The 12,472-nt window shown below is 46.6% G+C and overlaps 1 protein-coding gene across 6 annotated transcripts in view; it reads right to left on the bottom strand.

Annotated features, from left to right (window-relative positions):
• Positions 1-1,485: 1,485 nt before the first annotated feature.
• Positions 1,486-12,472, bottom strand: part of LOC8053250 (striatin-interacting protein 1 homolog) — a 31,589-nt gene continuing 20,602 nt past the window's right edge. For 3 of the 6 annotated variants that reach the window (XM_040499565.1, XM_040499566.1, XM_029985145.2), the window contains exons 12-17: positions 11,945-12,042; positions 9,645-9,872; positions 8,765-8,831; positions 8,360-8,464; positions 3,571-3,775; positions 1,486-3,075 (exon numbers count right to left, since the gene is read on the bottom strand). In XM_040499565.1, the coding sequence (XP_040355499.1) occupies positions 2,795-3,075; positions 3,571-3,775; positions 8,360-8,464; positions 8,765-8,831; positions 9,645-9,872; positions 11,945-12,042 (984 nt within the window). In that variant the 3' untranslated portion in view covers positions 1,486-2,794. Of the gene's footprint in view, positions 3,076-3,570; positions 3,776-8,359; positions 8,465-8,764; positions 8,832-9,644; positions 9,894-11,944; positions 12,043-12,472 lie in introns of all 6 variants that reach the window. The other 3 variants (XM_040499564.2, XM_029985144.2, XM_040499563.1) reach the window with 1 other exon arrangement.

Raw genomic sequence — 12,472 nt, 5'->3', positions numbered from 1 at the left:
GCATGCAGCACGTGGAACACCATTCCCTGCATTCTCCTTGAAGCTTGGGTGATTTAGCAATTTTCATGTGCATGACCAAAAACTGTACAATTGCACAGCCCTCTCTTTGGTCGTCCCAAGCGGTTGCGTGCCCAGTTTCCTTCCGCTCTCCTGGGGTGGCAGCCCTGTCGCACGGCTAGTTTCCTCGGGCTCCTCAAGGTGGCGATAGGCGTCCATTCGAATGTACAGTAAAACCTCGTTATAACAAAGTTGAAGGAGCGGTCGTAATTATTTCGTTATAACCATTAGTTTGTTATAGCCAATGTCCATTTCTTCCCACTATTAGCAAGCAAGGGGAATTATGATTGCTTTGTTATATCCATTAGTTTGTTATATCCCGTTTTGTTATAACGAGGTTTTACTGTACATAAAAATCCAGAAAGACAAGTCGCCATTCTCCATTTTCAATTTCACTTTTCTCGTCGCAATGGGAAGCCGCGTATAGTCCAGACACCCAAAGAGCAACGGCGGCATGTGTGTGCGCGTACCTTTTGTCACGACCACCGATCGAGACAATAAATGTGTTTGTACCTTTATTCAAAATTCTGTGTCACGTCCGTGTCGTGTACTAAATGGCTTTGGTGGTCATCCACCTTAACACAGTGGAATGGCTCCCAATGTTTTTGCATAAGCTGGAGAGCTTGTTTGGAGTGGTGAAGAACACTTCAACGTTGTCCTATTGGCTAAATTTTTGAGACAATGGGAGAACTTGTGAATGTAGGCTACAACTACAGGTCTAGTTGTGTCCTGTCCCTGGTTTTCGTTTCACGAAGTCCACTGTTCTCCTTTGCTTCGAGGCGGCTCTGAGCGATCGACGTTAGTAAGGGACTAGGGTGTCCCGCCCATGTTAACCGGGAGGTTTGTGGATGGAAGCTTTCTTGTATAGAATGTTTGCATAATTCGGTGAGTTGTTGAGACGGAGTTTTATGATAGCCCCTTTGACCAGCTTGAAGTTGGATGGTAGGAGTGGCTTTTTTTTCACGGTTCATATGACCAGGGTATGTGGTGGTTTAAGAAAAACAGTCGTAGATGGAAGAATCTGAGTGATCTCGCCTCTGAAAGCTCGGGTGGCAATACCGGTGCAATAACGCTCATCATCCGCATTTTTTTCACTGCCAGCCTCGTGCCTGTTACACGAGCTTCGCACACATTCAGTCTTTCTGAAAGTTGTTTAGTGGTTGTTGACAGCACTCGGCAACACAATGGCTCCATGCAGCGCCATTCAGAGCTCTCTCTTCCTCCACCATGACCCGTAGCCTCCATAGTGCCAAGGCACGACACACAAGCTGGGCCCTTTTGCTCTGACCTAGGAAAGGCAGGTAATTGTTGGACAATCTCTTTGAATCAAGTTCAATGTTAAACCTGCTTCTGGTAACAACAGACAACAAAAGCCTCCTTTCTAGCGTGGCACACCATACATTAAGACAACGACAAGGAAAACGAGGCTCGGTTTGGATACTTTATTCCTTTAAATACCCTTTGCTCTTTGAAAGAGAGATGTTCAGAGAACAGGAGCAAAGCACGAGCTATGTACAAGAAGACACCTAAAACCGAAATGCAGCTTTCAAATAGGAGGAAACACTTTCGAGTGGAGGCGGGATGCTGTTGAACGGCCATTTTGCCGTTGAGTGTGCGACCTGAACGTTGCAAGCAAGGAGATTTCGAAGATTACGGTCTCCGTAACAAAACGGGACAACGTTTCGGGGTAGGCGCTGCTTTTTACAGACAGGAGAATGCAGTACATAAAGTGCTACTCCCTCTACAGGGGACAGAATCTGCAAACTTTCGTCAGAAGACGGGGCAAAGAACGTCCCCTCTGTCGGGGCCGCATCCTCCGAAAGAGTGCTTATGGAAGTTGTACTCGGCATCCCATGGTTCCTTCAGTCTCCCACACCGAGCGCTCTGCACGGCAGGTGCATGCAGTTGCACCCACATGTGCAGTTGTATCAACAGACATCAACATGTGGAGCTGCACCCTGATGTGTATCAACAGATGGGGTTGCACTAACGTACCGCTGCATCGAGATTTCGAGTTGCACCAAAGTAGTACGCACTGGCATCAAAAGACGGAGTTGGTTGGCTCCCTTCTCCAAGCATAGGGAAGTGGCAAAGGTTAGGCAGAAAGTGGGGCTCCCTTCTTCGTCGGTTCGGGTGGAGCTCGGACTGCTTTTTTTCGACGAGGTGCACGACGTGTCGCGGAGGAGATCATTTTTGCCTCGACGATAGGAATGAAACGGCACATTGCTAGGTTGGACCGAAGATCACGCCACACCTCGCAGACTCGAGGTAGCAAACGTTCCAGCGACCCGGTGTAGAAGGGTGCGGACATTACGACTCCATCTGGCAAACATCTGCGGTGCAGACAAAGGCATGAGCGCATGGTCTCGGAAAGTGGCTCTACGCGAGAAGTTCTCGTACAAACAAAAGCATTCTGCTGAGCTAGGCCTTTGTCTTTACTGCGGACATTTGTGAGACGGAGCATAGTAGATACGGAACAGAAGGTCGCACAGTGAAGTCCCAATGCAATGTGCGGAGAGTGACTATGGCGGGTTTAACGAAGGGAAAATATATCCCTCCTCGAGCCAAATCCCCCCCCCCCCCGAAGCCATAAATCTGCCCCTGGGAAGATGCCAGAGAGAGAGAATGTCTCGCCCAATCACAACAGCCATGTGCTCCAGTAGCGGGAAGGCAGAGGGGAGGGCCAGACAAGTGGGTGGGGCCAGATGGGTGGGCAGGACCAGATGGGAAGGGAGCTCTAGAGGTAGCCCGGGCTGAGGAGGCGGTCCCAGTCGACGGTGGTGCGGAAGACGTCCCCGTGCAGCCAGGACTCGTAGTGCAGCTTGAACTCCGGGCTCAGCTCCAGATCCCGGCCCAGCACCGAGAGGAAGTTGTTGTCTACGGGCTGGAAGTCGGAGGCTGCGTCCTGCTGCTGGGAGGAAGACGAGGGCTTGTCGTAGCGCCGGCTGTGGAAGCCGTTGATGCTCGCCTGCAGCGCAAACTCCTCCGCCTGGAAGTCCCATGGGCGTGCGTCGAGGTCTGAAGGGAAGGACGCACAACATGTAAGAAACAAACGTCCGTCCACAGCTCCAAATAAGACGACGCAACCGAGATATAAACTGCAGCAAGGTGGTAAATTGGGCTAGCTGGTGATCATTGCACAGTGCTCGTTTGTTCCACGTTCCTTCCTTTTGAGCACTGTCTTTCATTATGTGCAGTCGATAGCTTGCACTCGCGGACTCTTTGTCCGCGAGCAAGAGCAAAGCTTGCCCTCGCTCAACTCTTTGAATTAGGCAGGGACTTCCACCACCTGGGCCCGTTTGCAGTTAACTTTAACCGCGGGAAAAATTTACCCACAAACTTGGCTACGTACCTAGCCAAGTTTGACGAGGGCAGCATGTGCGATAGTTGCACGTTTCATAACGGCGCGATAGCTCGCGTCACCGCCGGTTGCAGCGAATAAAGGGCTTTGGTGGAAACCTTTCTGGAAAAGCGGTACACGGGTCCTCCGACCGAGGCGGAAAAGAGACTGACCATTTCCATAAGCCCAGTCGTCGTTGAGGCGGTGCCTGACCTTCTGGTAGATGGCCGACATGGTCTTCATGTTGGACTTGCGCCACTGGCGCCCCAGGTACTTGGTCTGCATCTTGAGCAGCTTCAGGACGTACAGCTGCATCGTGGCATGCTTCACCTTCAGCGTCCGTTTCAAGATCGGCGCAGACTTGAACACCACCAGCATCTGTAGGGAGGACATGTTCTCTTTTGTCCCAGAATACTGTACCCTCCTCTGTGCGACCTTCACCAACCCAAACAGCCGTTTATCCAAAGTATTTGCGCCCTCCCAAAAAGCCTCCTCGCCACTTCCAGCACCACCCCCGCTGGCCAAGCAAAGTGACGAGGAGGTTTTTTTGCACAAACTTCAGTGCAAAAGGTGATGCTCGTGAGTGAATTTTGTTCCTGTTCATTTTGTTTCTTTGCCGAGTGGCGTAACCGGGAGCTAGGGACCCGTCGGAAGACAATTTTGTATTTTTACAGCGGAGCTGTTAAAGGCTAGTTTCCCCAGTTTCGTGTCCGTCATTAAATAAATGTTTACACAAAACTCTGGACAGCTACAGCCACCTAGAATCGACGGCGGCAACCTTTCCAGCCTTTCCACTCTGGTTTTCAACAGTGTGGAAAGGCTGAATTTCTCTAGGCATCGTTCTAGAAGACGTCCTTGAGATTGTCCTAGAAGTCATCCTTGAGGTCGTCCTAGACGTCGTACTCAAGGTCGTCCTAGACATTATCCTTGATGTCGTCCTACACATTGTCCTTGATGTCGTTCCAGACATCGTCCCTGAGGTTGTCCTACAAGTCGTCCTCTAGGTGTTGTCCTCAAGGTCATCCAAAAAGCCGTCCTTAAGGTCGTCCCACCATAGTACAGCTTTGCTAGTCTCCCTTCTTCACCAGAGTGGAAACCCCAGCCCCTCGGACTTTTACGTACAATAAAAAAGTAAAAGCTAAAAAAAAAAAAAATTTAAATATAACAATTGAGAGTTTAATACACAGACGTTTTGGAAAGAGTCTTTCCTTGTTCAAGTGTGTACAACTGACAGTTGACGTTTGGCAACTGCCAGTTGCACACACTTGGAAAGACTCTTACCAAGATGTCGGTGTATTACAGTTTCAATAGTACCTAAAATTTCTCTTGACGCCTAATATCTCGAAGAAAAATATAAGTGCATTCACAATAAAGACTAAAGGTACTTCTAGAAAATGCTGCTTTGTTCAAACTGACAGTTATTCTTAGCAGGGAAGTCAGTATGAAGAAGTAGTGAAGGGGCTTTCTGAAAGGAGCTCTTGCTTCATTTCTCAGCCCGCAACAGACTCGTCTAGACCAGCACCTACTGCTCGGGGTTCAAGTTTCATTTTACACCAAAGGCAACTTGCGACGCATTACGTGAGGAGGAAAGCAAGGAAGTCGGAAAAGTCCTCATATGTACGTGGGTGATTTGATCTTAAATTGTGCAGACAAAAGGGGTCCAATTTTTACTAATTAGAAGACAGGTGAAAACTAGTGATGGCCCACACTTCTACTGAACCGAAAATTAAAGCCGAAGTTTTGCCAAACTTTTCTAAATTTCGGAGCTGCACCCTAAGTTCGGTTTTGCCAAACTTTTCAGCATAAATACTTTGTCACCAGACTTAAATAGTTATTATTTTTTTTTTTTTTAAATTTCAAATACAACGTATAATGCATATTGACACAGTTATTACTAAATAAAGTGGCATATTCTACAAGATAATTGTATAAGAGTCATTTCTGTGTGTTTACTGGCAATTTTAGTGATTTCTCTCGGAAGTGGTGCAAGAACTAGGTTGGGTGGTAGCAGGCGCAGTCATGATATGTATGAGAGTTTCGGTTTTGAGGCCTTGTCAGCGCAAGCCTGCAAGTGTGCACATTGTTAAGATGAAGGCAATAACACCGCATTCTTACTTTCTCTGTGAGTCACCGTTTCGTGCGCGAAAATGAATGCAACGGCTGCTCAGCTTCCACCAGAAGACATAATATTATTGTAAGTATGCATGCTTTTCGATTGGAGTCGCTTGATGCCAGCTTTGCGGAAAACTGTGCATCCCATATCCGCAACGTCTCGTTTTTAACTTTTAAAATGCCGGTTTCTGGTGTTAGGACACACGCGGACATTTAGGAAGATGGGAAGAGTTAGGAATGTTGGATGCACAACGTTGAGCATTATAGTTCCGAGTTTAGTTTTATACATATAAATGAAAACTCTCAAATAACGCTAATTAAAAAACAATATATTATTCCGGCACAAACTACTTGCGAGTTGAAAACAGGATTGCTATAATTGCGAGGAGTGCTTTAAAGTACTTGTCAGTGAATGTTGCAACACCTCGTTCCATCACTGAAAAGATCAAATGAAAATCACGTTATCCAGGATGCAGCAATTTGTCAGTTGCGCAGAGGACTGCATCGATTTCTGGTCTATCTTCCATTCTCGAGGCAGAAAATGTTAAAGAGAACCACTCGCAAAGGCCGACAAACGCACAGTTACCATGTCGCCTCCTCCGCACCTCGCCGCAGCTGCGGCGAGGTGCGGTTACGATGGTAACCGCATGGCGTCCATTTGGAATCCATGGCCCCGTCGCATTCACAGAGTAATAGACAAAAATGAAAATACGTAGAGGCAAGAAGCATGAAAAGGAAGTGAGTCAAACATGCGACTTTCAACAGTCGGGGAAAAACACTCTTTTCTACCACGGCTGCTTTTGTGCCCCATAACTCGAGAACAAAAGATTATCCGAACACGCAGCTTTTGCCATTCTTCTAGGTAGAAACTTCACAAGATATGTTCTTTTCGTTAAAATTTAGAAAATTTACCCCTTTTGCCCCCACAATTTGAGATGAAATCACCCGTACCTAAATACAGGGCGTTTCTTTTTTAGGCCTTGCAGATTTATTATAAAAATGCCGCAAAAGCTACACTAATGCAGTCTGTGTGAGTTATACGGCCAGGTGGACATAGTATAGAGGACTAATCATCACGGTAAGTCAGCTCATAAACTAATATTTGTTCATTAACTTTTTAATTGGGGAAAATAAACATGTTTCCAATTAGAAACTTGCAAAGCATTGTCAAAAACCATTAAATCAGCCGATATTTTACAAAGATGTAAGGCAGGTGCAACATTTTATGGTGTTCCACAGAACCACTCAATTTGGATGCGTTTCTAGGTTTCGGTGTTCTGTCGGAGTGCACCTTTGGTCCTGCCCCCCGGTGGCCGAGGCATGCAACGCAGATGCGCCATACTTCCTTCCATGCTACGAAGGAAGCGGGGTCGTAGCTTCCTGCCTTGGCCACACGAGGGCAGGACCAGTGGTGCAAAGGGAAGCTCCGACGCAAAAACAGAAACCTAGAAATGCCTCAACATGTAGCGTTTTCGGAACACGGGGGAAAAATGCGTCACCTGCCTCGTACGTTTCTAAATGAGTTAATTTAGTGGCTTCTGATGATGCTCAGAAAATTTCCAACTAGAATCGTGTTTATTTTCACTAATAAAAAATTGTATTACAAAATTTTAGTTAATTATATTGCGATTGGTATTTATTTTGCAATCCCCGACGTCTGCTGCGGCTGCCAGTTTGTTCCTGGGAAGAGTTTCTTTTTTCTCAACTACCCTATTTTTAGCAATTTTTGGAAGTCTTCGTTAAAACACCCAGTAGAGTTACCATACATACAACTGTCAATACTTGAAATGATGTTAAATAACATGAAATGCAAAACACTCGAGATAAATAGATATTCTTTTCCCAACTCGGTGCATCAACAAGCGCAACGAAAACAATGATTCAAAATGAAAGTCATCGAAGAAAGAACAAATGAGCTCTTCACAATTTGGTGAAATATCAGATCTGAAGGAATGATGTTTCCAGGGAGACACATTCAGGCCCTTAAGGGCAGGGAAAATGGGGAAAACTAGTGACCTAAGGGGGATTCACCCGCTCGTCCCTCAGTGAGCAAATTTCCCTAAGCAAACCCGAGCTTCAAGAATGCACGAATAATGACTCTTTTGGAAGTTAATTAAAAAGTAAAGAACGTTGTACAGCCCTTTGAATTTTCTCTGAGAACGCAGGAGATCCAGAAATAGGACCATTTTGGCTGGTCTAGGCACATTTTGAGGAAACTTTAAGATTAGAATTACTCGAGAGTTCATTTCTCTCAAACATTGCACAACCTTACCAACTGCGGTCGTGACATTCTGTAGCGATAAACTTTGACCTCACACTCTGCGGTTCCATTCCAGGATCTGGGGCGTTCGTTGACCTCGCCATCCCTGAATGGGTTCCTACTTGCGTTATCTTTCAGAGTCTCCTTTTTTTTTTTTTGTCCTATTGAACTTTGTTGTAAGCAAACCAAAGGTTCATTTTGTTATCCCCATTCTTTATCTCTCGCACGCGTGGACTCCGACTTTGGGGTCGCAGAAATCGAGGAGGAAGTGCATAAACAAAGTGAAGTATCTTTCCTTCCTTCGTTCTACTTTTTCACGGACGTCCTCCAACCAGTACATGGCAGTGTCATTCGGGTGCAGATCGCAAAGTCCACGTTGGGGTATTTTTAGGGGTGGGTGATCACTCTGTTTCTTTTGGATATTCATCACCCAAAAAGTGAGGTGGGTGATGAATTAGAATATTACGGTAGTTCATTTTATAATAGAAGAAAACACATTTGTTTTGGGGGGAGACACCCTGTACATGGGCAATGAGCCGTTTCGTACTAGCACACCGCCGAGGAAAGCGTCGTTTCCAGAAGCGCCTTACCATGATGCGAGAGTGCTTCCACTTGGTCAGTTTGTTGAGGACCCTGAGCAGGTTGATGCAGGAAAAGACGTTCCTCCAACAGTACGGCTGCTGCTCACCTATCTCCTGCACTCAAAGGAACCATTGCACTTCTACCTTCCTTTTTTTTTTTCTTCTTCTCTAAATAACTTTTCCAGAAAAAAAGAAGTTTTGAGCAAAATATTTGTGCAAGATTTACTTTGAGTTGGGAGCGATTCAGAAGCACACCCCTTCTAGACGTCGTTTCGGAATTGCTCAAACGAGTGTCCCGACATATTCAGCTAAAAATATTTTTTTTTCAAGGGGAAGGTTTATTTAGCGGCATACATGACCCATGCAGGCATTAAGAAAATAGTTTCCTTCTAAACTCTGCATTGAAGCACTTACGAGCGTTTCTGCTGTCAGCTCTGGCTGCTCACCGATTACGCAGGCTGCAAAGTCGATCACGGAGATCCTGCGTGCGAGAGTGGAAAGAGAATTTCCAAACATTCACTCGCATTCACGTCCGAGGTAAGTGGAGGCGCATAAATTTGTCCATTTTTGTCCCGGCTAAACCCCGGCCAAGATTGTTTTACCCAGATTTTATTTAGTACATGACAGAAAGAAATGAGAAACAATAAAATTAAATATGACGACCAAAAAAGCCTTTTATTACCCTTCGATTAACTAATTCTCCGACTAAACTCTGCATTCATAAAGCACGAAGCAGGAACGAGTTTTTTTGGTCAGCGTTTGAAAAATTGTAGTTTGGTCACACTTGACCAATTCGTCGTACGTAAGAGACGTTGTTGGGTCGGTAAATCTCCGCGCAATCAATCGCATAAAGAGACTCGTATCACGGCGTCTATCGCTTACTTCGGCCAATGGGAGTAACTCACGATGTAGCCCCGCTGCTATTGCAAAGACCACCATAGTTCAAAATATACCAAGTTGTAAGATAAAACGGCGCAGGTTGTATGTACAGGCCTTGGACATACAAAGCTGCAGCCTGGCGCAAGCGCGGCTTACATGGGCCACTGGGTCATGGTTGTATGTTTACCGAATGAGCAAACAAAACGTTGACAGGTTGGTGTCTGTGTTCCGAATGCCACCCCCCCCGGGGATGTTATGTCTTGGGGTCAAAGGGCACAGTCCCGCAAAGCAGTGACCAGCAGGAATGTTTCCACGCTGGGCGTGCAAACCTGAGGTGCGCAAGAAAGAGCAGCACGAGGAGAGACCGACGGGCCCTCACCGAGTGTCGGACACAGGACGGCCGGGGAGGACTCACGTGTTCTTGGCCCCCACGTAGGAGTTGATGTTCTGGTTGAAGAACTTGAGCACAAGCGGGATGCAGTTGGCAAACATGAGCTGCTGGCCCATGTACTCAAACTGGAGCACGTGGTTGATCTTGAAGTGCTTGAGCAGCAGGAGCAGCACGCCCGAGATGGCCTTGACTATGATCTCCTTGTGGCGGTTGACGTCGATGCCCAGCTTCATGGACTGCAGCACCGTGATGCTGCCGCCAGATCCAAGGACACTTTAGGTGAGACACATTAAGAAAATCTCCGCAAATTGCGACGCTGAGAAGGACTAAAAGAAAAAATGCTAGATTTCGTTTGATTTAACGGATGAAGTCCGTATACGCAGAATGTGTTTCTGCACCATTTCCGGGGCTCGTGGTGGACGGTGCAGTTTTTCTTTATTTTAACGCAGAATGCATCGTGCAGTGTCTTCAGAGGTAAACAAAGAAAGGCATGGCCAAGCTTCCGGGGCGAGTATGTTTCTTCTAATTGGCAACTGCTTTTGCTTCTTTTTGAGGACCCGCGGTGAATAAGCACATACTTTAAAAGTCCCACCACTAACTGCCAAAGGTATCGTAGGTGCGTCTTCTTGACTACCTATTCGAGCCGCCTGGTCCATGTACCCGAGAATGACTTGAAATCTACGAGTTCCCAAATGCGGTAAAGCTACTTCGTTAATGTCAAGGCATCGGCGACGGACAACTAACTCTCCCAGGTGCCAAAGACAATCGCCGAGGCAGATCAGTGGACAAACTCCCCAAAGTTGTTATTATTATGCTTCCTCCAGCACGAGTCTGTGTAAAATACAATTATCTAACGCAGGGGTTCTTAAACTGTTTTTTGTGCCAGGGTACCCCAACATGCCTCAAAAAGTCCGAAGGAACACCCTGCCTTTTTGTTGCCAACCGACAATACTCGGCAATAAAGGCGTTGAGATAGTGAACGAGAGCTTACTGCACTAACAGAATGAGACAGAATGGAGGACTACAGACAGGATGAGAAGGTGTTAACTTGGGGTGTAAAATATATATACATATTAGTGCAAAGGGCAAGTTGCTTTGCCCGCAACACCAACTCAATTCATGGCTCAGTCCGTAGAAGGTTAGACTGGGGGGGGGGGGCACTGCAATTTGGGTGCTCGCCGAGCTTAAAAGAACAGCACAGAGCATCAAACAGCACAAACTCGAGACTGATAGTTTCTCTTTCGAGGCAGATTCGCACATTTGCGTCCGAGCACGATCGACTGCTCACGATAGGATGCACATGCGCCGTAAGTCGCCCCGGAAGCCTCGCCATTTTACGCAATATTCTTTCGCCGCACGCTCTACATAATTCTGACGATGTTAGGGACCGACGTGCCATCTACAAACCAGTTTGCCGACACCGGGTACGGGCATTGCGCGTGCGCAGAAAACAGATTGGAGTGTAGCATCTGCGTTTTTCTCCAGAGATTAAGAGGCTGATATTTAAACTGATAGTGCGCTAAAATGTGCTCACGTGTGGCCCTAGCTGAGCCGGTAAGATGTAGTGCTTGGAGCGTAGCTGCTACCCATAAAGAGCGAAGACGGGTGGATGTCCAATTTGTGCTACCGTGTTGCGCAGTGTACATTCTGAATGTGGACCTGTTTTCTACTCCAGTTCCAGAGACTTGAAATCCATTTAGAGTGTGATTTCTTTTGGTCCCCTTCTATGTCTGTCCTTATACCATGGCCTCCAGTTTTGCGGGTTTACTACACACCCACCTGCTTGCCATATGACAAAGGCCCGCTGTTTCGGTCATTCGAGCGTGATGCGTTACGACGACCCCTGCCACTGCGACGCGTGGTGCGGACCCTCGGTTGCCACGTTGATTGAGGTCCGGGCAATTTCCTCGTGGGCGGCCGTAGAGCAGTCAGTCAATCAAATGCAAACCTCCAAACCAGCCTTTCGTGCTCCACTACAACAGTTTTGCTCGAGACTTTGGAATCCACTTAAAACTCCCTTTTACAAATTTAGTGTCGTAGAAGCTCGAAACACAGTAGCTGCACTGACATTTTGCAAACGCCACACTTTGGGCAAATAATAAAAACCAACTCGTGTAATTTTTTTTGCGCCGATTTCGACTTTCTTTGTGAAATATGTGGCGCGCAAATCGGAGAGAAATTGGCAGAATCTGTGCATGGAAGAAACCTTTTGTACCTACTCTAGGGATTTCTCAGCCCCAAGTAGGGAACACACTGCTTCGGGAGTTCCCTAGGCCCCTGAAATAGTGTGACCCGAAGATCCGACGGACTGCGCAAAAACTTACGGCATCTCTTCTGGCAAAACATCCGCCATGATGTTCACCGACTCCGTCTTGGCTTTCGAAGTTGGAGCAGCAGCCAGCAAAATTTTCAGCAGCGCAATCTATAAATAAAAAAGATATTGTGGCAAGGTTCGCGGTGATGTTTATGAAAAAAAATCTTAGTTTCGCGATAATGTTGCAACTCTAGACCCCTCTCAAAATTCAGTACCAGCTGGCGGCTCAAAAACCAGTTTCACTTTCGACAAACCAACGGCGGTCATAAAACTGCACAGTAAACTCTCGATTGAGCGAACTTCAAGGGACCCAAGGAAAAAGTTTACTTAACTGAAAGTTCACTAAATTGAATATATTCACTAGAATAAGGAACAGCATGGGCACAGCGTACATCGAGTGAAAAGTGTGAAATGCAATTTATGGAGTCATGTACATTGGTATGTAGAAACCGCATAACAGTGGCGTTGCTACTTTTCTCATTTTGAAAAGACACCTGTCATTTTCATTTGCACCAGCGATCTTACAGCGCATGAAGTT

Source organism: Ixodes scapularis, unplaced genomic scaffold, assembly GCF_016920785.2.
Source record: "Ixodes scapularis isolate PalLabHiFi unplaced genomic scaffold, ASM1692078v2 PGA_scaffold8__174_contigs__length_109621045, whole genome shotgun sequence".
Taxonomy (NCBI): domain Eukaryota; kingdom Metazoa; phylum Arthropoda; class Arachnida; order Ixodida; family Ixodidae; genus Ixodes; species Ixodes scapularis.
This window is presented reverse-complemented; position numbering and strand designations above follow the sequence as displayed.